Source organism: Xenopus laevis, chromosome 4S, assembly GCF_017654675.1.
Source record: "Xenopus laevis strain J_2021 chromosome 4S, Xenopus_laevis_v10.1, whole genome shotgun sequence".
Lineage (NCBI taxonomy): Eukaryota > Metazoa > Chordata > Amphibia > Anura > Pipidae > Xenopus > Xenopus laevis.
This window is the reverse complement of record NC_054378.1, coordinates 20767832-20793408: the sequence shown is the minus strand read 5'-3', so window position 1 is coordinate 20793408 and position 25577 is coordinate 20767832. Positions and strand designations below refer to the sequence as shown.

General features: G+C 43.2%; 1 protein-coding gene across 5 annotated transcripts in view; it reads left to right on the top strand.

The window, feature by feature from the left end:
• nell1.S (neural EGFL like 1 S homeolog) overlaps positions 1-25577 on the top strand; it is a 328272-nt gene that overhangs the window by 61851 nt on the left and 240844 nt on the right. For all 5 annotated transcript variants that reach the window (XM_041591299.1, XM_018260318.2, XM_041591298.1 and 2 more), the window contains 1 exon segment: positions 5481-5631. In XM_041591299.1, the coding sequence (XP_041447233.1) occupies positions 5481-5631 (151 nt within the window).

Here is a 25577-nt window from a genome sequence, read left to right as displayed (position 1 = left end):
TATATATATATATATATATATATATATATATACTGTATATATATATCCTATATAATAAAGTTGAAGTGTCTCTGCGTCCAGTCCCTGTGTCCGTGGGATTGCGCTACTGTGCATGTGCCCCACGGACCGTCGCGCCCGTTAATTTAACGGGCTTAATGTCTAGTGTGTATATATATACACATTGACCAACGCACCACCATCGATTGAATTATATCCGGGAGGAGTGCGTTCACTGTACCGACATATATATATATATATATATATATATATATATATATATATATATATATATATATATATATATATATATATATATATATATATATATATATATATATATATATATATATATATGGGAGAGAAGAAGAAAGGGTGGGGGAGAGTAAGGCCAAACAGTTGGGGGAGAAAAGGAAAGGAGAGGGGATGAGGGACAGAAGGGACAATGGAAGATATCAGAACACTCTTTTTAGAAACTCCAAAGGAAAGGTGCAGATTTGAATCCATTATTTTGTTTGCTCTGTGCCTTTTCTGCTGTCTCTGAGCTGTACAACATATTGGGACAAGATGATATTATGAGTTTATGATTTAACTTGGCATTTGGAATATTGGCTGGTGACTCAGCAGTGACTTTATGAGATTCACAGATTCATTTCCATTCTGCCGGCCCGGAAATCTCACTTTTACACCACATTCACTGAGCGCCGAGGAGGTTGAATTCTGAGCTGAATGTCTTTTCCCTTTCACACAGACAAGTTACGGGCTCATTATCAGGCAGAGCCCATTGTTCTGCGAAACAGATTCCTTTTTCTATCAGTTCTAGAGGAAATAAAATGTGGACTGAATTACAAAACATTGTTTGCTGGTGTACTTTCCCTTATTGGACAGTATACCTTCTGTTCCTTCTCACCTTCTATAAAATGTTTACCTGTAAAGCTAATATGCTGGCCAGACTCTCTTTCTGTCTTCCTGACACTTCAAGGACACATTTAGCAGGTTTCTAGCATTTCTACCTTTAAAGTTGTGTTATTTTCATAATAAACTAATAACTGCCATGGTTTCTATGGAACTACCTGTTGCAAGGGTTGGATCTGAACCAGTGACACATTCTACAGAAGAGGAAAAGGAATGGGTTAAGTAAGAATTCAGACTGTGCAAAAGTTTTGAAAGTTTTTCTCATCCATTATAGGACAAGTTTTCCTTTTGACAAGCATGGCTCAGCTTTTCATGATAATACATTAGTGGCTCTATAAGAAAAAGAAGCCTCTGGCTTATTACAGAGTCTGGAGTTCTGGGGAAAAGAAACAGACCGACACTCTGTGCACCTTCCCAGTTCATCTCAGGGAGGCCGCAAGAGTCTGAGATTTATCTCCGTGGTTCACAAATGCGAATCCACATGCGACACTCTTTAAGGTTTTAGTCTGAGTTTAGTCTGAGATCAGGGACAAATACTGGAAATGACTTTGAAGAGGAAAGTGTAACCAGAAACCCTTTCTTTACAGGATAATAACCTACGGAGGTTGGGAATCTGCACACGAAAAACCCAAGATGCAGAACTATGTAATTTAGAACATTTTAGGAAAGGAAAGTGAGGATTGCAGGCATTTGGAGGCAGAACGGGAGGCGACTGATCATCCGCTAAAAGGCTCGGGTCAAGTTACTGCCTTTTTGCTATGCACAGGCTGCCATTATTGCGTATATTGAAAGGGGCGTAATTTGTAGTTATTCCTGGAGGAAAGTTAAGCCGAAGAGATGCCGTATAGACTCATACTGGAAATGCTTATATATAATTCACATTTGTAAAGGCAGCAAGAAATGGAATGAGTGCTGTGGTACCCCTGGAACTATAGCAGGGTGACTGTTACCCCAATGTTTCTATATATCTATAACCTTGTTATGAGCTAATGGGGCCGGACTTGAAGGCTAGTTAGGAGGAAATTTGAGGCGAGTGTTTATTTGTGCCCTGGGTACCCGTAGAACTATAGCTGGGTGACTGTTACCCCAATGTTTCTATATATCTGTAAGCTTGTTATGAGCTAAGGGGGTCCAGCCTGAAGGCCAGTTAGGGGGAGATTTTGGGTGAGTGCTTATTTGTGCCCTGGGTACCCCTGGAACTATAGCAAGGTGACTGTTACCCCAATGTTTCTATATATCTGTAACCTTGTTATGAGCTAAGGGGGCCCAGCCTGAAGTCCAGTTAGGGAGAGATTTGGGATGAATGCTTTATACACAGTAAGTTACACCATATTAATTTGCTTCCGCATTCTATCCTAGACCACACCTAATTCCTCCCAAACAATCTCCCCCACTCCACTGCACAATGGTTTAAATATGTAACATAAATAGATTATGGACCTGCTGAATCTTCACCCCTTACTTCATTATTGCATTTCAGCAAATTCATAGAGGCGAGTAGCAACACTAATGATTCAATGTTGTCAGTGCTGAGAATGTTGGGAGTTTTAGTTCAGGACACCTGCAGTTTCACACGTTTGGCAGCCCATTAAATTAGCAAGAGTGCCGTGCCTGTTGCCCATATGTCAGCCCATTGCACTCATGTGGAGGGAGCGTCAGGCATCTGCAATCTCCACGAAAATGGTCACATCAGAAGCAGAGATGCCGGCGTCATACTGTGGCAGTAAAAGATAATAATTTAGAAAGGCATCACGGCTGTATCAGCAGAGGACTCGACTGGATGTGCGGGCACTGATAACATACAGTGGGGGGAGCGACATCACTAAATAATTGAGCTGGATCTTGGCACAAGTGCTGAACATATGCTCCTGTAGCCAACTGTTCTTTAATGAGGTTCTGTGTGTGCCGGATATTTATCAGAAGAATGAAGATGAATTTATTCCAAAGGAAAAATGTGTTGCAATCTATTTTTCCAGGTGTGGAGTTTACTGAGGGGCGTTAAAGTGGCAAATGCCAAAAAAAAAGGTACAAATACCCAAAAATGTTGCCTAATGAAAGAAATTATTTTAAATATACAGGCATTGTATCCGCTATCCAGAAACCCGTAATCCAGCTCCAAATAATAGGAAGGCTGTCTCCCATAGATTCCATTTTAGCCAAATAATCAAAATTTCAAAAATGATTTTCTTTTTTTTCTGTAATAATAAACAGTAGTTTGTACTTGATCCCAACTAAGATATAATGTATCCTTATTGGAGGCAAAAACAGCCTGTTGGGTTTATTAAATGTTTAAATTATTTATTAGCAGACTTGAGATCCAAATTACTGAATAATCCTGTATCTGTAAACTGCCATGTCCTGAGCTTTCTGGATAACAGGTCCCATACATGAACTATTAAATATCAGTGGTGTTAATTTGTAAGTGTAAATGCTACTAAACTAAAACAATGTAGCACATAAGGCTGACTCCTGATACATTGTTTTAAAGAACAGAATCATGGAGACACAGACGCAGCTTTCTACAGCAAAATAATTTTGACACCATTGACTATTTTAATGAATGTATATTGGGACGTCGCTTAGAATGATAGTCATTAGAGGTGATTGTTATTTTGGGGTTTGCATCACCTTTAATACACTGACCAGCTAAGCTTTCAGCTTATAGCCTTGGATACTTTATAAAAGTACTCAGCTGGATATGAAGGGAGACACCCATTTAAATGTGCAATGCAACATTTCAAAGCAGGTGCCAGCCATTGTGAACACTTTGGGTAAAGGAAACCATTACTAGACATGTCTGCAAAGCAGAATGTACCCACTGTATAATTGACGGTCATAAAGGGAGGTGGGCTTTGCAGATGGGTGATAGGCCACAGAATGCTTCGATATAAAATGAAAACCAAAATTAAGGTGACTATATAAAATAGCCATAAAGTGGAATTGGAGGCTGCCAAATATAAGGCTTTTTCCTAAGTCTGATTTTCTTCTCCACTGGACCAAGGAAACAGGCCCCGTTCCAAGTCTGTTAATGGGGTGTTTTGTACGGAGAAGAGTCTCTACAATGGGCAGAAATGCATCTGGAACCTTAGTCTCTTCCCTGGCACTGTGATATGATACACTAATACTCCTGTATTTGATAAGAATTCTAATAATCAGTATTGAGCCCCCAGTGCAAGGGCTGCCATGGCATTGCCCCAACCGCTGCTCTCTTTCTAATGCTTCCATATGCAGCCCTAAAGCATAACTAGGTTGTGTTGTATTAGAAGCTTGTTTGTGAGGTCATACAACTTTAGGAGAAGTAAATCCATTGGATTTTTTAATCAGAACCATTAAAAGCTTAGACAGTCTGAACCTGGAAGGACTCCTGCTTTACCTACAGTATGCCTGCGTGTGCAAAAATCCTTTAGTTGTCCTGCCTAATATACATCACGTGGCCTTGAAAACCAGTGTCCATTGTGTCATATAGAGAAGGGGTTTGTGTAAAATCTTCACCATATCGAGGTCAGGCTCTATCTGTATTTGAATAGTGATGGGTCATTTCCTTTGGGAGAAAGCCAGTACAGGGGAAGGGGGTATGTCAGAATTTCCCACAATACTCTAGGAGGATCAGAAACCTCTGTCTTCTGCTGCCAACCCCTGCCAATACCTTAAAATGCTGGATTTGGATTCCTGGGAAGATGCAAAATGATTTTTTGGGTAACTGTGTTACAGAGCAGCTGTTACAATTTGATACAATGGTTGCTGGTAAAGCTTCTAGCTGGGGAGCATGCACAGTAGGGCTGAAGCTGCTGAGACATGTCAGCAACTAATGTATCAAATTGTAACAGTTTAGAGAGAGAACAGGCTTAAACTGGCTAGCCACAGTCAAATCCACCCCATCCTTCACCTGGTGGGGTTTTCAAACCTGCTTGATAGATATCTTACTAATTATGGGCCAGATATTGGCGTGTCAGGCTGATAGGTAGACCATATGGATGGGGCAATAAGCCACTGACCTGGTCTGGAGATATTGAGTTGGCTGCTTTTATTGGACCATGTATGGCCAGCTTTACTTGTAAGCCCCCATCTGGGTACAGGTAGGAATTTAGTAAGAGGTTTTGCCAAAATGGGGGCTTGAAATGACTCAATGGCCCCAAATCAAAGGAAACAAAAGGAATGGGGCTTATAAGGTGATTGGTGGACTAGGAGTATTTTTATTGAAAAAGGACATTTCTGACTTATCTTTAATAAGGGGTCTCCATCCTACTTAGTTTGCAGGACCCAACCCTTCAAGGAGCCGAGTGTGCTAAAGGGATAAGAACCCAGGCCCCCATTGGATGCATGCCTGGCCAACTAAGTGGCAGCTGCCCTAAGATTTCTGATGGTGGCCCTGGGAAAGCCAAACAAGTAATTTCTAAAGGTAGCAAAAGAGTAAAAAAAAAAAAAAAAGGGCAACTAGAAAAATTAATTTGTGAAATGACTTTACATCATTAGGACTGACTTGTATGTATCATAGACCACTGGGTCTGTTGTGTTTGTTCTTGTTCCATTTTGACCCATCTCCTTATTCCCCCCCCATTGTTTTGCAGATGGACAGCGAGAGATCCATGCGGCGCCGCACATGAGCGAGAAAGTCATTCAGTTATTTAGGAATAAAAGCGAGTTTACTTTCTTGGCCTCCATCCAGCAACGGTCTTCTACGTCGGGGGTCATCCTCTCAATCCGCGAGATGGAGCACAGGTAAAGGGACCTTGGTGGTGGTGGGGGGTGTGTGACCCCCGTGTGTTTTTGTAAATGTCAGTGTGTTAGTAGAAAAGTGCCAGTGACAGATGACAGGCTCCTGCCGGCACAACTGAAGACAAAATGGCCTGTAAAGGATATCACATCAAAGCGCTGCGCTGCTCAGCACAACACATTTTGTAATGGGAACAAAGGCGAGTTGTCTTCTGATCGGCCTCTTCCCTGGGACTCAGTTTAATATTGCTGACACTTGAAAGGTTATGTATCTAAAAACCAAGCTTCTTGTTGATTTCATTTATATACCGGTACCTCCAGGAGTCCAGGATTAGGGGCATGACCATGTGTGTAAGGACTTTCTTTTTCACTGGGGTCCATTCAGCCTCGGGCTTGGCCCCTTGTACCAGAGGCAACCCCCTCTCTGCCTCTCCAGGCCTCTGCCCCAGCCACAAACCCCCTCTACCTTCCTGGCCCCTGCAACCCCATTTCCACCCCCCTGCACGTACCTTATTCTTTTTTCAGCCATGATTGGGGCCATGTATAGAAATCAGGGGACAACACCCAGGTTTTCCATCCAGCAAGTCAAGGTTGGCGGGGTGCACACAGGAATGGGGCCCACCAGGTGTTGTCTGGTGTCCCTCCAGCCCAGTCTGAGTCCTGTGATTACTGAAGGCGGCCCTAAAGTCAAAATTGAAAGCTGGTTTATTTGGGGTTAAAATGTCATAGAATTAATACTGCTTGATTTGTATTTGATTTGACTGGCAGTTCAAGGCATAAAGATGAATAAAGACATAACGGTATATCCTCGGCTAACTGGGTTAACCAGGTTCACTAGCAACAAAGCAAACAAAAAGAGTCCAGTGTTCTGTATGGCGTTGTGTATTGGGCTGCCCTATGCACTTGTACAGTTAATGGAACAGAAATTGTAATAAATGACTCCAGGAATCAAAAATTGTATCACTTTTACACTCGCTGTATCATGTAAATCTTTCTGAGAAGCAGAATATTTTCTATGCTGGAAATCTGAGATTGAATTTGACATTGTGGAAGAAATATTTCCATAGATAAAGCTGCTATAAAGCCGTGGAGTGATATTACAGTGCAGGTACTGATTTCCTCCCGGCTATTCCACATCAAAGGGAATTCAGGTTTAGTAAATTATGGAAACTTCTAAAAGAAAAAAAAATTTATAATATATTTGTAATTTGGTGTAAAAATCAGCAAGGAGCCTTCAAAGCTGCTGAGATTTCGAGGGAGAATTTGGAAGTCAGCACAGACAATGGGTTTTTCTGTGGGATCAATAATGGTTTATAGGAAGATTTTGGAGCAGGAGAGTAGCCGGTTAAGATGATATTTGAGTCGCTTTATTGTTATAGTTCTGAAACAGAGCCAGTAAATATTCTGCAGCGGAAAAACTCACTGATGTGGGAAAGCTCGACATTGATTTATAACATTTTATCAGCCTGAAACGTGTTCCCAGTCCATAAATTAAGGGTTTATTGGCTGAACGTTGCATTTTCAATCCTGTTAGTGGGTTGCGCACCTTTAAAATTATTCCGATTTTATTTTTGTCAATGGCTGGAGGGGAGGGAGAGAGCAGCAGAACTGGTACATTGTAATTCTGGCAGAACCAGTACTGGAATGCTCCAGTGATTCTTGTTTGTTACTTTATACCCCAGGCCAGTACTCCTCTTTTTCCAGTATGCACTGGGTTTGGGTTCATTTTCTTCTCAACACTGCCATATGGTGGCATCAAGAAAAAGAGTAGCCCAGCCCTGTGCAATTTTGGAAGAAGAGGAGTACCAGCCTGGGATAAGCAACTCTAATCACTGGGGGTTCAAAACACCTTGGTACCCCCCCTCCAGGATTATCTTCATGAAACAATAAGAGCAGCACGTATGACCAATGCTGGGATGATACAGCGTATTAGATACAGAGAATTGACAGAGGCACTTCAAAAGGCAGCACTAATTTGGAGGGGGGGGGAATGAAAAACAAAAGCACAATGCTGAAGGATTTCTGTCTGATTCGCATAACTTACGTACAGCACAGTCAGAGTAGATGCCATCCAATTTGGTTTATGGCCATCAAAGTGCACTTTCCATCTCCGTGCAATGAAGCCTCGGTTCAAAGACATGCAGTATAGATGCAGGGAGGGTTGACAAAGCCACCATGTTATTGAGACCAGCTGGCTACTGACTGGAGGTCCATCCTTTGCAATTTGAGCTCCTGTTGGTTTTATTGTTATATACTATGTTACATAGTTACATAGTTAAATTGGGTTGAAAAAAGACAAAGTCCATCAAGTTCAACCCCTCCAAATGAAAACCCAGCATCCATACACACACCCCTCCCTAATTTTAATTAAATTCTATATACCCATACCTATACTAACTATAGAGCTTAGTATCACAATAGCCTTTGATATTATGTGTCCAAAAAATCATCCAAGCCACTCTTAAAGGCATTAACAGAATCAGCATCACAACATCACCCGGCAGTGCATTCCACAACCTCACTGTCCTGACTGTGAAGAACCACCTACGTTGCTTCAAATGAAAGTTCTTTTCTTCTAGTCTAAAGGGGTGGCCTCTGGTACGGTGATCCACTTTATGGGTAAAAAGGTCCCCTTCTATTTGTCTATAATGTCCTCTAATGTACTTGTAAAGTGTAATCATGTCCCCTCGCAATCGCCTTTTTTCCAGAGAAAACAACCCCAACCTTGACAGTCTACCCTCATAATTTAAGTCTTCCGTCCCTCTAACCAATTTAGTTGCACTTAGTCTCTGCACTCTCTCCAGCTCATTTATATCCCTCTTAAGGACTGGAGTCCAAAACTGCACTGCATACTCCAGATGAGGCCTTACCAGGGACCTATAAAGAGGCATAATTATGTTTTCATGCCCTTTTTTATGCAAGACAGAACTTTATTTGCTTTAGTAGCCACAGAATGACACTGCCCAGAATTAGACAACGTGTTATCTACAAAGACCCCTAGATCCTTCTCATTTAAGGAAACTCCCAACACACTGCCATTTAGTGTATAACTTGCATTTATATTATTTTTGCCAAAGTGCATAACCTTGCATTTATCAACATTGAACCTCATTTTCCAGTTTGCTGCCCAGTTTTCCAGTTTAGACAAATCACTGTGCAAAGTGGCAGCATCCTGCATGGAACCTATAGTTCTGCACAATTTAGTATCATCTGCAAAAATAGAAACATTACTTTCAATGCCCACCTCCAGGTCATTAATGAACAAGTTGAAAAGCAAGGGACCTAGTACAGAGCCCCGCGGTACTCCACTAACAACACTGGTCCAATTAGAAAATGTTCCATTTACCACCACTCTTTGTAGTCTATCTTTTAGCCAGTTCTCTATCCAGGTACAAATACTATGTTCCAGGCCAACATTCCTTAATTTAACCAGTAACCTTTTGTGTGGTATCCCTACGGCCCATATGATTGCTCACAGACTTCCTTTAATGGACTATTGATGCCCACCCCTGCTCCTTTCCTTGCTATGTTCTGCACCTTCCTTTTCCTTCTATACTGTATGTTACCCAACTTTGCCTATGTATGGCCTGACCTCCTTCTCTTTTCATCGCTGTGTGCTGCCCACCCTTCTATTCTTCCTTGTTGTGAGCCAGGAGGGAAGTTAGTGGGCAACAAATAATAATGCAAAAGGAGAAGTTGGTTGGTAGGAAATAGTGAAGCTGCACACAGTCAAAAACAGAAGTAATTTTATGGGCAGAACATAGTCAACAAGTTAGGGAAGTTGATGCACAACGTGAAGTCAAGAAAGGAGGAAGTTTATGAGGACCAAACAGGCAAGAAGGGAGGGAATCTGACAGGCAGCACACAGTCAAGAAGGGAGGAAAACTGATGGATAGTAGATTGTCAAGATGGGAGGGAAGTTGATGGACAGTAGAAAAATCAAGAAGGGAAGGAAGTTAATGGGCAGCACACAGGGAAGAAGGGAGGGAAGTTAATGGCACAGTAAAAAGAACAAGAAGGGAAGGAAGTTGATGGGCAGCACACAGTCATGAAGGGAAGGAAGTTGATGGGCAGCACACAGTCATGAAGGGAAGGAAGTTGATGGGCAGCACACAGTCAAGAAGGGTAGGAAGTTGATGGGAAGCACACAGTCAAGAAGGGAGGGAAGTTGATGGGCAGTACAAATTCAAGAAAGGTGGGAAGTTGATGGGCAGTAAATGGTCAAGAAGGGAGGGAAGCTGATGGACAGCACACAGTTAAGAAGGGTGGGAAGTTAATGGGTAGCACACAGTCAAGATGAGAAGGAAGTTGATGGGCAGTAGAAAGGCCAAGAAGGGAGGGAAGCTGATGCGCAGCACACAGTCAAGAAGGGAAGGAAGTTGATGGGCAGCACACAGTCAAGAAGGGAGGAAAACTGATGGGCCAAAAAGGGAGGAAAGTTGATGGGCAGCACATAGTCAAGAGGGGTTGGAAGTTGATGGGCAGCACACAGTCAAGAAAGGAAGGAAGTTGATGGACAGTAGAAAGGCCAAGAAGGGAGGGAAGCTGATGAGCAGCACACAGTCAAGAAGGGTGGGAAATTGGGCGTGGTCTGCATGGCGCACTGAGCAGACGTGCATTGTGGAGCTCCGCTGGAAAGATCCTGATATCCCCGGTAACTACCGATTAAACCCCTCCATTTGAGGTACTGAGGTTACCTGGTCATCCAAGACTATGAAGGGGACCAGTAGACCCCAAAGAGTGCGATCCGAGGCCGCGGCTCGTTTGGAACAGTATGCCCGGACTTCCCCGCAAAAGGGCGGCGCCTCCCCGCAGCGCGAGGACGAACACCCAGCACCTACTGCTGCGCTGCAGGACCAGGCCGTTCAGCTATTACTCACGGCGATTACCGACTGTCGGGCAGTTCTATCATCCAAAATAGAGGAGGTAAAGACGGACCTCTCTCTCCTGCGTGCTGATTTACAAGTGCTGAGAGAGAGAACGACGGAGACGGAGCGGAGGATCTCTGCGCTGGAAGACATATGCACTCCTATGACGCAGCAGGTACGCACATTGCAGACCCAGAGTGCGACCCTGTTCGCGAAGCTTGATGATTATGAAAACCGGCAGAGACGGAATAATGTGAGGATAGTGGGGCTCCCGGAGAAGGCAGAGGGGGATGACCTGACGCGATTTATTGAGACCTGGCTAAAAGAGCAACTACCAGAGGCCTCCTTCTCCCAACAGTTTGTGGTGGAGCGCGCCCATAGAGTTCCAGCTCGCCCGCTCCCCCCTGGGGCCCCACCCCGGCCGTTTCTCTTGAAGCTTCTCAATTTCCGCGACAGGGACGAGATTCTGCGGGCTGCGAGACAACGCCCCGACATTCTGCACCAAGGCGCCAAAGTGTACCTCTTTCCTGACTACTCCGCTTAGCTACAAAAGGTTCGAGCAGCATTTATGGGAGTGAAGCGCAGACTTCGAGAGGCCCATCTGACCTACGCCATGCTGTACCCGGCCAAGTTGCGAGTCCAGGCGCATGGTAAGGCGCAATTTTTTAATACCCCTCAAGCGGCTACTGAATGGCTGGACGGTAGAGGCCACCGTGAAGCTCCGGCGGCTGACTAACGCTCATGGGCTGTAAGTAGCAACATTTCTTTATTCAGCATTGGGTCCATTCTAGGCTAGAATGGACCCCCCCCCTAGGAGGACAGAACCCCTTCTTTTTGGCGGGACATTTCTTGAGACACTTTTATACACCTGGACTAGTGACTGCTGGGGCGTTACTGGATGTTGCTATTGCTCCTTCCTACACTACACTACGCGAGTTGACTACACTCTGCCCCAGCTGAACACCTATCTTGATGGGATTCCCATCCCTACGTTGTCCCAAGACCTGAGGCAACAGCTGAATGTCCCGATAACGGTGGGGGAGATATCTCTAGCTTTAAAATCAATGTCTGCTAATAAATCACCGGGGCCAGATGGGTATCCAGCAGAATGGTACAAAAAGTATGCTGACGTGATTACACCGCGTATGCATGAGACGCTTGTGGATGCAATAGAGCACAGAACCCTTCCTAAGTCCTGCCAGGAAGCGACTATTGTAGTTATCCCTAAGGAAGGGAAGGACCCCCTCTCCCCAGGGTCGTATAGACCCATTTCTTTATTAAATGTGGATGCTAAGATCATGGCAAAGGTACTGGCCAATAGATTAAAACATGTGATTACGGAAATAGTTCACCCAGATCAGTCAGGGTTCATGCCAGAGAGGTCCACTGACATTAACATCCGAAGGCTCTATACCAACATTTTGGCCGTGCATAGAGAGATAGGGAGTAGAGTGGTAGTCTCTCTGGATGCTGCAAAGGCTTTCGACTCTGTGGAGTGGGGATACCTATGGGGAGTTATGCAGAGGTTTGGTTTAGGGGATCACTTTATTGCCTGGGTGCAACTTCTATATAAGAACCCTCAGGCACGAATCAGCGTCAATGGGGTGATGTCACGGGAATTCCAGCTGAGCCGGGGCACCCGTCAGGGTTGCCCCCTCTCACCGTTATTGTTTGCCCTGGCCATAGAGCCCTTGGCGATCCTAATACGCTCTGCCAATTCTGTCAGGGGAATGTATTTGGGGCAGGATGAAGAGCGAATATCCCTATATGCGGATGATGTGCTGTTATACCTAAATGATCCTGGCCCCTCCCTTCAGGCAGTACTTGCGATCACTACAGAATTTGGTCGATATTCAGGATTGTGCATTAATTGGGACAAGTCGAGTGTCTTCCCAGTAGATGACGGTTTAGAGCCTTTGGATTACCCCCCCTCGCCATTGAAATGGGTTACCTCATTTCGATACTTAGGTATTATAATTGTAAAAGATAGCTCCAGATACAAAGAACTAAATCTAACCCCAATAACAGATAATATGTCACTTCAGCTTAAGCAATGGGAAAATTTACCTCTTACCCTATGGGGCAGAATCAACTTACTAAAAATGGTCTTCCTTCCCAAATATCTGTATATCCTACATAATTCCCCTGTATATATACCCAAACCTGTTTTCCAGCGTATAGAGCAAATCCAGTCCTCCTTTATATGGGCAAAGAAATCCCCCCGGTTCTCTAAGCTTAAATTGAAAACCCCACTCAGTGAAGGGGGACTGGGCCTCCCAGACCTTTTCTGTTACTTCCTGGCCTCGCAGCTGTTCTATATAGCCTGGTGGCTGGTACCAGACCCACATAACCCCAATCTTAAATTGCAAACTACTCTGGCTGGCTCGGTTGATTCCTTGAAATATATTCTGTACCGGAAGGTATCAGACCTACCTGTAAAGCATCCGGTCCTTACTACCCCCCATAGAGCATGGACAGTGGCCTCGCAAACTCTTCGCCTTTCTAGTCCGCTGCTTACCGAGGATCTCCCACTGTGGGGTAACTCACACTTGCCCCACTTTGGGCCACTACTCACTTACATGAGATGGCCGAGAGCTGGGATTATGACGTTGGGGGATGCTGCGCCAGATGGGTTACTCCTTACTAGGGATCAAATGATCCAGGCACACCCGGGGGCACAGATTAGTCATATGGGCTATTTGCAATTTCGACACGCCTTTGTGGCACAATTTACTTCGAATAGGTTGGAGTTGGCTTTCCCTCCTGTGTTGGAAATTCTGAAGTCTCCATCTCAGAAGAAATTGGTAACCAAATTGTATAGTACTTTGCTCTCTACATTTCCCTCACCGTTTGCCAGGGCATACACGCTGTGGCAGATCGGAATTCCTGATCTCACACAGGAGGAATGGGACGAATCCACCTCTACAGCGTATCAATATCTCATTGCTACTAGGGACAGGTTGATTCAGTTTAAAGGACTACATCAGCTCCACATTACACCATTGAGGCTGAGTCGTATGGGTGATGCGAGCAAGGCGTGCTGTCCCAAATGTCAACAGAGGGAGGTGGGATATCTGCATATGATATGGGACTGCCCTAAGGTGCATAGATTCTGGAACAGAGTGATGACCCATATACAGGACAAAACGACTTTCCCCAAAATAATGTCACCACAAGTATGTGTTCTTGGAGTGGTAGACGAGGTGACCCCCTTTAGAGCGAAGAGAGACCTCTGGCGTAGCCTACTGTTTTATGCTAGGAAAGCGCTCCTTATGAAATGGATGGACCCAAAAGTACCCTCCTTACAGTTTTGGTTAGACCTTATTAATAAAAATCTTCCGCTGATTCAGATGACATATCTAGCTAGGGGGTGCACCGCCAAATTTGAGAAAACCTGGGAGGAATGGACGGAGGCCAACTCCTAGATAATAGGGCTTCTATAGTGGTATACAGGCTCGTGTCGGGAGATAAATTTAGGTGCACCTGATTTCACGATGTCTCTCTGCATTTATTACTCTATGCTTCTTGTATATGCTATGCGTTGTGTACTGAGATGAGGTCTTTTATCTCTGCTATTATACTGTATTTTGTGGACTGTGTGGAATGTACCTGATACCCCCCTTTTTTTTTTTTTTTTCTCCCCCCCCTCCTTTTTACTCTTCTGTACCACCCCTAACTTGAAAACAAAATAAACACTGTTAAAAAAAAAAGAAGGGTGGGAAATTAATGGGCAGCACGCATTCAAGGAAGGAGGGAAGTTGATAGGCAGCACACAGTCAAGAAGGGAGGGGAGTTAATGGGAAGCACACAGTCAAGAAGGGTGGGAAGTTAATGGGCAGCACACAGTCAAGAAGGGAGGGAAGTTGATGTACAGTAGAAAGGTCAAGAAAGGTGGGAATCGGATGGCAAGCACAGTCAAGAAGGGAGGGAAGTTGATGGGCATCACACAGTCAAGAAGGGAGGGAAGTTGATGGGCAGCACACAGTCAAAAAGGGAAGGAAGTTGATGGACAGTAGAAAGGCCAAGAAGGGAGGGAAGCTGATGGGCAGCACGCTAACAGGAAGGGTGGGAAGTTGATGGGCAGCACACAGTCAAGAAGGGTGGGAAGTTGATGGGCAGCACACAGTCAAGAAGGGTGGGAAGTTGATGGACAGTAGAAAGGCCAAGAAGGGAGGGGAGCTGATGTGCAGCACACAGTTGAGAAGGGAGGGAAGTTGATGGACATTAGAAAGGCCAAGAAGGGAGGGAAGTTGATGGGCAGCACACAGTCAATAAGGGAGTGAAGTGGATGGACAATAGAAAGGCCAAGAAGGGTGGGAAGTTGATGGGCAGCACACAGTCAAGAAGGGTGGGAAGTTAATGGGCAGCACACAGTCAAGAAGGGAGGGAAGTTGATGGGCAGCACACAGTCAAGAAGGGACATAAGTTGATGGGCAGCACACAGTCAAGAAGGGCGGGAAGTTAATGGACATTAGAAAGGCCAAGAAGGGTGGGAAGTTGATGGGCAGCGCACACAGTCAAGAAGGGTGGGAAGTTTTATGGGCAGCACACAGTCAAGAAGGGAAGGAAGTTGATGGGCAGTACACAGTCAAGAAGGGAGGGAAGTTGATGGACAGTAGAAAGGCCAAGAAGGGAGGGAACCTGAAGAAGGGTGGGAAGTTGTATGGGCAGCACACAGTCAAGAAGGGAGGGAGGTTGATGGGCAGCACACAGTACAATTATCGGGGATATTCAGTCTGGGGATATGGGAGTTTAAGTTTAACATCACCTTGAGGTTTGCTGGTTTGTCATATCTAATACATTATTCCCCTTCAGAGTGTGGGCTCTGCATTCCTGCATTTGCTGTAGCACCCCCTCTTATCTAAGATAAGGCCCCTATATCTGTTTTGCATTGGGGCCCAGGCTACACCCCAGCACTAAAGCATAGCTAATTAGAAGCATTTGGGGAGATGTTAGTGAATGAAGGAGGCAATTGCTGTGGGGGAGGGGGAACCAATGTGTTAATCATGGTTTTATTAATGTGTGAGCACTGAATATCACCATACCATACCTCCCAACATTTTGGAAATAAAAAGAGGGACAAAAAAAATTGGCGAGCGTAGCGTGGCGAATGTTTTTTGACCATGCCCATTTTGTGGCCACACCCCCTAATTACCATCTTCATTTTACAAAATCTGGCAGGTTATGAAAGTTTGAACATCTCTCTATGGGGCAAATTCACTAAGGCGCGAAAGCGCCGAGCGCTAGCGTTAATTCGCTAGCGTTTGGCATTTTCGCTACTGCGCAAATTCACTAACGAACGCTGTCGTAGTTTCGCTAGTGTTACTTCGCAACCTTACGCCAGGCGAATCTTCGCTAGCGACGAAACTACGCAAATTCACTAACTTGCGCAGTGTAGTGAACGCTACCTTTTACGCTAGACTTCCTTCGCCACCTCAGACCTGGCGAAGCGCAATAGAGTAGATAGGGATTGTTTAAAAAAAAGTCTAAATTTTTTCTAAGTCCCAAAAAACGCTGGCGTGTTTTCTACATGATGACTGATAGGCTGAAAATTTTTTGGGGCTCCCCTTCCTCCCCCTTACATTTCCTGACTCATGGCAACTTACCTAGACAGTGGGCACATGTGTAGGGCAAAATAAAATTTTTATTTGCAGATTTGAAAGTTTTCTAGGCATTTGTAGTGCAGATACGTGTTCCTCCATTGAAATTTGAATTTCGCGCCGTATGCAAATTAGCCTTCGCTAGCGCAACTTCGCTTTATATAGCGAAACAACGCTAGCGCAACTCCGCAACCTTACGCTACCCCTGTGCGCAACTTCGGATTTTAGTGAATTTGTGAAGCGCTGGCGAAACTACGCCTGGCGAAGTGCGGTGAAGTGCGGCGAAGTTGTGCCTGGCGCAACTTCGCATCTTAGTGAATTTGCCCCTATGTTTTTTACAGGTATTACAGTTTTGCTAATGAAGGTGAATTGCCCTTTAAGCTGTGAGTCTCACTTCTCCCAAGGGACCTGTTATGTTATATTGTTACAATTACTTATTGGCTTATCTCATAATTGTTACAAAAGTATCTTATCTGCTGCTGTGGCTGTTCTGGGCCCTCTGCCAAAAGTCAATTAAGTTAGAAACTTTGTTTATTTTTCTGGCTGTTCAGTGCAGACTTTCTAGTACAAACGAGGGACTGCAGGTTGAGCTGTCAAAAGAGGGTCTGTCCCTCTAAAAACGGGATATTTCCCTGTGTCTGTCCCTATGTATGCATTCAAAGGGGGGTGGAGCAAGGGATGTGGGCGTGGAATTTCGGATGTTTCAACAGTGCCATGAGCGTGGCCATATAAAATTATCTGGGGAGCTGACTCTATAATGGACCTGCTGCGAGCAGCTTAGTCATGCTGCAAGGCGTTCCTAATGTGCCCAATAATGACATAACAGCGATTTGTATTTATGCACAGGTACCACGGTTATTTACATTTTTCTTTTGTGGAACGGAAAGAAATTCCCCCGTGGCTCAATCCCTTCCTATTAATACCAAATCTGTTAATACTGCAGGCAAAGATTATAGCGATGGTTAATGAAATTTCCAAAAGAAAAAACTTCAGAGCCTTAGGATCTGTCATGAATAGTTACGACAGATCTTTTATACAAGCGGCACTGTTATGATTCCCAGGCCGGAAGCATAAAGGGGAAGGAAAAGTCTAACATTAAGAGGCAAATAAGCTTTATATTAGAATAAATGTTATACAAGGGTTTCTTAGGCAATAAGATATATAAACATTGGAGTAATAGTATATAGTATAAATTTATATATGAACAATGGCTCACCCTGCTATAGTTCTAGGGGTTCCCAGGTCACAAATAAACACTCACCCCAAATCTCCCACTAACTGGCCTTCAGGCTTGACCACCTTAGCTCATAACAAGGTTACAGATATATAGAAACATTGGGTAACAGTCACCCTGCTATAGTTCCAGGGGTACCCAGGGCACAACTAAGCGCTCACCATATATCTCTACCTAACTGACCTTCAGGCTGGGCCCCCTTAGCTCATAACAAGGTTACAGATATATAGAAACATTGGGGTAACAGTCACCCTGCTATAGTTCCAGGGATACCAAGGGTACAAATAAGCACTCACCCCAAATCTCCCCCTAACTGGCCTTCAGGCTGGGCCCCCTTAGTTCATAACAAGGTTACAGATATATAGAAACATTAGGGTAACAGTCACCCTGCTATAGTTCCAGGGGTACCAAGGGTACAAATAAGCACTCACCCCAAATCTCCCCCTAACTGACCTGTAGGCTGGGCCCCCTTAGCTCATAACAAGGTTACAGATATATAGAAATATTTTGGTAACAGTCACCCTGCTATAGTTCCAGGGGTACCCAGGGCACAAATAAACACTCACCCCAAATATCCCCCTAACTGGCCTTCAGGTTGGGCTCCTTCGCTCATAACAATGTTACAGATTTATAGAAGCATTGGGGTAACAGTAACCTTGCTATAGTTCCAGGGGTACCTAAGGAACAAAAAATCACTCACCCCAAATCTCCCCTTACTTGGCCTTTATGCTGGGCTGACTCAGTCCTTATTGGTGTATTGGAATTGGTGAGATGTTGGCCCTTTAATGTTCACCCCCAGAGCTACAAATTTGAATGAATAAACTCCAAATGGAAAATGTGTGTTAAACAAGGAACATGAATCTAATTTGACATCTTTTAAAATATCATACAGTGTCTCCGTGTTCCCTATTAGCAGCACTCTCCTTCCCGGCACTGGCAAGTCGCACTATTCGCCTGGTTCTGCACAACAACATAAGGTGCGTCAGCAGTTCCAAGGAGTGAATAATACCGAAGTGGGGTTGTTTTTTTCGGAAAAAATAACTTTCTCATTCCCCCGGTGTTTAATGCGAGGTTTGCTGCTTTCTCTGATCTGTACAAATCATACATTTCCCAGGTCCCTTTGTTGCCCTTAAAATATTATTATTATTTGCAGCAAATGGATGAGAGGAGTCGCAAATCTGACAAAAGAGACTAAAGGTGGCGATTTTACCAGACACTGGTGGGAAATGGGGAAACTTTTAGATTAGAAGTAAATTAGTTTACTAAAAAATGCTCTGGAATTAGCCTGAAAATCCAACGATTTCAGGCTTTTTGGAAAAATCGTTCAGGTCAAACCCTCGCAAAAATCTAGCAATTTGGGTTTTTGTTTTGTTTGATTTTATAAAGTTTCCCCACAATCCAATTAAATCATGCTGTTTTTAATAATAAATAAGGTCAAATCGTGGATTCTTTTTTTATTGTAATAATAACATTCAGATTATAGTAAATAATCCTCCCCATGTCTGGGAAAGTTCAGCAGCTGTGCAGGGTGGGAGTTGCAGTTCAAGTTTTAGATCCCTGCTCTGTAGCCAACAATCCATGATATGTATCTAGGGCTAGGGATGTCGCGGACTGTTCGCGTCCGCCTTAGCTGGCGCTTATTTTTGCCCTCTCACCCCAGACCAGCAGATACATGGCAGCCAATCAGGAAGCTCTCCCTCCTGGACCACCCCCACACCCCCTGGACCACTCCCCTTCCATATATAAACTGAAGCCCTGCAGCGTTTTTTCATTCTGCCTGTGTGTGCTTGGAAGAGTTAGTGTTGGGAGAGAGCTGTTAGTGATTTGAGGGACAGTTGATAGTAAGTTTGCTGGCTAGTAATCTACTTGATACTGCTCTGTATTGTAGGGACAGAACTCTGCAGGGATTTGAGGGACAGTGAGTTTAGGTTAGTTAGCTTTGCTGGCTAGTAATCTACCTTCTACTGCAGTGCTCTGTATGTAGCTGCTGTGGGCACTGCTTCTGATCTCATCTGCTGACTGCTGTAATAACCCAATAGTCCTTGTAAGGACTGCTTTTATTTTCTTTTTTGTTTTTTTACTTTGCTACTATAAGAGCCCAGTGCTATTAGTCTAGCTGTGTTGGGGAGTGGGACTGGTGTGCTGCTCCTCCTAGTAGTTCACCACTACCAGCACCAACCAGAGTCAAAATTGTTACAAAGTATCTTATTTGCACCTGTTAGCTGTTCTGAGCTCTCTGCCAAAAGCTAATTAAGTTAGAAACTGTTTTTTTTCTGGCTGTTCAGTTCAGAGAAAAGAGGGACTGGTGTGCTGCTCCTCCTAGTAGTTCACCACCACCAGCACCAACCAGAGTCAAAATTGTTACAAAGTATCTTATTTGCACCTGTTAGCTGTTCTGAGCTCTCTGCCAAAAGCTAATTAAGTTAGAAACTGTTTTTTTTCTGGCTGTTCAGTTCAGAGAAAAGAGGGACTGGTGTGCTGCTCCTCCTAGTAGTTCACCACCACCAGCACCAACCAGAGTCAAAATTGTTACAAAGTATCTTATTTGCACCTGTTAGCTGTTCTGAGCTCTCTGCCAAAAGCTAATTAAGTTAGAAACTGTTTTTTTTCTGGCTGTTCAGTTCAGAGAAAAGAGGGACTGGTGTGCTGCTCCTCCTAGTAGTTCACCACCACCAGCACCAACCAGAGTCAAAATTGTTACAAAGTATCTTATTTGCACCTGTTAGCTGTTCTGAGCTCTCTGCCAAAAGCCAATTAAGTTAGAAACTGTTTTTTTTTCTGGCTGTTCAGTGCAGAGAAAAGAGGGACTTTCCAGTACAAAAGAGGGACAGGGGGTTGAGTGGTCAAAAGAGGGACAGTTGGGAGGTATGCAAGTGCCACCTAGCTGTGTGAGCTTTTTCACATTCTGTCTAAATAACAATAATAATTCCGTGTCCGTAAACATCACCTGAGTGATGTTTTTACAGCAGCAATAATATATTCCGTATCCACTATTGTATACGTTGCTCTTGCAGGCATTGTTTGCCCAGTCTTTAACCAAGTGCCACCTAGCTGTGTGAGCTTTTTCACATTCCGTGTCCAGAAACATCACCTGAGTGACGTAGTGTGATTTCTGCCCTTTACAGCACAAAACGCAGCGCTGTTTCAACAATGTATTTTTCAGATACATTTTTGCCCTTGATCCCCCTCTGGCATGCCACTGTCCAGGTCGTTGCACCCTTTAAACAACTTTAAAATCATTTTTCTGGCCAGAAATGTCTTTTCTAGCTTTTAAAATTCGCCTTCCCATTGAAGTCTATGGGGTTCGCGACGTTCGCGAACCGTTCGCATTTTTGGACGCAAGTTCGTGAATATGTTCGCGAACATTTTTTCCGCCGTTCACTACATCCCTATCTAGGGCGCCCCATCCCCAGCCTCTTTAAAGGGAAACTAAGATATAATTTATATTGGAAAGGATGTTGTCAACTGATGTACATTTACATATGTTTAAATGGGTTGTTCACCTTTAAATTAATTTCAGTATGATGTAGACATTGATATGTAGAGAAAAATTGCAGTTGGTCTTCATTTTTACTTTTTTTTTTCTTCAGTTATTTAGCTTTCTCTTGCACCTCTCCAGTTTTTCAGCAGCTGTCTGGTTGCTAGGGTCCCATTTACCCTAGCAACCAGGCAGTGGTTTGACTGTGAGACTAGAATATTTTTTTTTTTTTTGCTGCTGGGTCAGTGAACCTGTCTGGGAAAAAAGACAGAAGAAGGCAAATCATTATAAAACTATATATTTTTTCAAATAAATAAGGAAGACCAGCTGCAAAGTTGCTAGGAATAGGACATTCTATAGCACAATACAAGTTAAATTCAAGATTACCCCATTTAATGTAACTTGCACTGCCTGCCCTTAACTTTCTCATCTCTTCCCTATCTAAAGGGAAAAGAAAAGGGTAAACAAAAAAACAAACAAACATTTTTTTCCATTGTAGAATCATCCAATCCATAGTCGGGGTGTAGAATAACAGAAGACAGAAGGCATTGTGGGAAATTAAGTCATTTGTTTCTGTAGTCGGGAAAATGACTAGTAGCAGCAGCAACCCCATCTTGCTTATGGCAGGGGCTGTAGATATGCGCTCAGCATCAGAGCAATAGTCTGACCATTATCCAGAGCCTTTATTGAACTATTGAATTTGGCCCAAGTGTCTGGCAAGGGCACATGAAGATGAATGACTTGCTTAATGGTTCCAACTGAGAAATGGGTCCAATATATCAATTTAAAAAGTGATATTGGCTCTCCCTCCCTGACATTCATTACTTGCTTTATTTAAAGAGATGGTTCACCTTTAAGTTAAATTTTATTATGTTGTAGAAGAACCAAGTCTAACCAACTTTACAATTGGTCTTCATTTTTTATTTTTTTTGTAGTTTTTGAATGATCCCAAACAACATTCTCATGTTGGGAACAACCCCTAGCAAACACTTAACAGGCAGCATTTACTGGTCAGCACATGGTTGCTATGGGTTACTAGACTGTACATTTTACATTCTGCTTATTGATAAAGAGATGGGAAGTGATACTTGTAGTTGCTTCTTGTCCTAGGAACTCAAGGGTTAAAAATTCTCCTCTTGTTTCCGGGCACAACGCATTTAACACTCTGCATTCCATTTTGTGCTACTGCTGCAGTGCAGAGTTGGTTTGCTTTGTATAGAGAGTGGCGATGTGTATTCATTGTACTGGAAATGATTGATTCCGACCCCAGTAACATTAAATCACTTGTATCTTCCTTTCAGCAAAGACTTTCCCTGCTTTCCCTGCTTATTATGTCGCTGTTGTGATGTGAATTGAGAGAATAGGCACAATTATAGATTTTCTCCAACACTAATTTGCAATGTGACTATTATTCACCTGAGTGTGACTTACTCAGGGGTGGGAAGGTTCCGTTACTCGCGGATCAGACCCCAGAACAGCATATGGACCATAGGCTCTGAAATTTAGTTGTTATCATCTCTCCCTACTATACCTGCTATCCCACCGTCACATTACCTTCCCAGAGACTATTATCCCACTATTACTATAAGCACCATCTCTCCCTACTATACCTGCTATCCCACAGCCACACTCCCTTCCCAGAGACTATTATCCCACTGCTACTATAAGCACCATCTCTCCCTACTATACCTGCTATGCCACAGCCACACACCATTCCTAAAGACTATTATCCCACTGTTACTATAGGCACCATCTCTCTCTACTATACCTGCTATGCCACATTCACACTCCCTTCCCAGAGACTATTATCCCACTGTTACTATAGGCATCATATCTCCCTACTATACCTGCTATCCCACAGTCACACTCCTTTCCCAGAGACTATTCTCCTACTGTTACTTTAGGCACCATCTCTCCCTACTATACCTGCTATCCCACAGTCACACTCCCTTCCCAGAGACTATTCTACTACTGTTATTATAGGCACCATCTCTCCCTACTATACCTGCTATTCCACAGCCACACTCCCTTCCCAGAGACTATTATCCCACTGTTACTATAGGCACCATCTCTCCCTACTATACCTGCTATCCAACAGCCACACTCCCTTCCCAGAGACTATTATCCCACTATTACTATAGGCACCATCTCTCTCTACTATACCTGCTATCCCACAGTCACACTCCCTTCCCAGAGACTATTATCCCACTGTTACTATAGGCACCATCTCTCACTACTATACCTGCTATCCCACAGTCACACTCCCTTCCCAGAGACTATTATCCACTGTTACTATAGGCACCATCTCTCACTACTATACCTGCTACACACAACCTGATGCTAATATCTACTCTGTTTCTAGATTACTATAGAGATAGGCCTATGAGACACTGTAGATAATATTTAATGGAAGGAGGAGTTGGAGAGAGATAAGAGAGAAGCAGATGGTCCCTGTGTGGCTTGTGCAGTTGCTGCAGCTTTGCTGTGTGTAAAACAGAGAGGGAATGACATTTCCCACCTAAACGTGTTACTAACGAAATAGACCTGGCGCTCAGCACGGAGCCATTGGCCTCACTGTGTAAAGCTGTTTTCTAACTCTGACTTTTTACAATTCTGCTAAATAAATTCTGCTGCGGGGAGTTGGGGATTTCATGTTAATCTGCTACATCTGCACTCCCCCCAAAGGTATTGTCACAATTTTATTGTGAGTATAAATATAATTATCTGCTGATAAACGTGTAGTTTTGAGATTTAACCAACAACCTAGGCCATAGGCTGGGGCCGTACCTTAATCTGCAGCATTTTCCAACCAATTGGCAAGTTTCTTTGATATGACACCTCCTACCCGTATGTATAAATACAAATATACAGGGAAGGAATGTTCTGGGCACACAATAAGCTATACCCTTATACTGTAATGTCTTAGGGAAACAATATGGCACCTCCTCCCATATGTATAAATACAAATATACAGAGAAGGAATGTTCTGGGCACACAATAAGCTATACCCTCATACTGTACTGTCTAAGGGAATAAATATGGTACATCCCTCCTCCCAAATGTATAAATAAAAATATACAGACAAGAAATGTTCTGGGCACCCAATACTGTACTGTCTAAGTCAATATGGCTGTTAGTCCCAAGTACATTCTGTATACAAACCTATCCCTAATACACAGTATGAATGTCTCTCATGGTACATACGTATTTGTGACCATATACAAAGATGAAAAAATATACAAAATACATTATATTATAAACTCCATTCTGTACATTTTAACAATCAATCTGTCTCACAAATGTATAACCTCTATGTAACAGATGCACTTATGTGCAAAGTTACTTACAGAATGAATTATGTAAAAAAAAAAACTTGTTACATATATAATAGTGTAACTAACTAGTGCATGGCAAGTTAGATTTGAATGACAAAATAGATATTTGTGACAGAAAGCAAGGTTATATAGTACATGATTCATTCCTTCAACAAAATGAAAGCTCAGTTTCACAAATCGGATACAATAATAATTTTGTGAAGCAATACTGTCAGTCACATTTATTAAACAATTTGTTAGTGTAGAACAAAAAAAAAACACAAAGGCATATTAAACTTAAATCGCTAAATCTTTATTAAGAAATAACTTACTGAAACTCCGCTTGCGCTCCTCTTCAGAAAAGGCGATGATCCATCATGCGGTGCTCAATTTCTCCTCCCTGGCTATCTCCTATAAGGAATTCAGGGAGGAGAAATCAAGTGCCGCATGATGAATCGCCTTTTCTGAAGAGGAGCGCAAGCAGAGTTTCGGTAAGTTATTTCATAATAAAGACATAGCGATTTAAAAGTTTAATAAGTCTATGATTTTTTTTCGTTCTATACTAACAAATTTTTTAATGAAAAAAAATTGATGTTACTGGTTCTTTAAGCTGTGAGTCTAACATTTCCCAAGGGACCTGTTATCTTATAATGTTACAATTACTTGTTTCCTTATTTTGAAATTGTTATAATTACTTATTTGCTTATCTTGAAATTGTTAGAAAAGTATCTTACATGCAGCTGTGGCTGTTCTGGGCTCTCTGCCAAAAGCCAATTAAGTTTCTGGCTGTGCAGTGAAGAGAAAAACAGGACTTTCCAGTAAAAGTAAGGGCCTGTGGGTTGAGCTGTCAAAAGAGGGACTGTCCCTCTAAAAACGGGACAGTTGCGAGGTATGCACTGGGACAGACCTGAATCGGAAAAAGTGCTCTGACTGACACCTCTGCGATTTGGACACCACCAGGGGTCTCCCATTGCTGCTTGTGATTTTACCTGGGAAGTGGTGGGGGATAAACAAGGTAATTGGAGAAAGTAGTTCTGAAGGGTGAATTGTAAATCATTAGTATAATTACAAGAAACATTTGCTTAGAAAAAATGAAAGTAGATTTAAAAGAAAGAAAATCTCAAAGTGATTGTGTTGGTGTCACGGATTGGCAGCCGTTGACAATAAAAGCCCATGTGTGACTGATTGCCCAAATGTTGTCTGGGTCTATTTCACATTTGCCGATCACCGACGTTCTGTGATGATTCTTTATTTTCTGCAGAACTTTTTATTATTTCCTTGTCACTTGGCTGGACATCCGCCTGGCACATGTCAGCTCTTTGGGTCACCAGTCTGCGATACACTGTGTCTCGCTCGCATTCCGTGCTGTTATTGTTTATTGTGGTTGACATAAAATCTTCAGAGGCACCAGTTTGTTTTACAAGCAACAGAGAAATATATAAAGTGCCATGTCCTTAA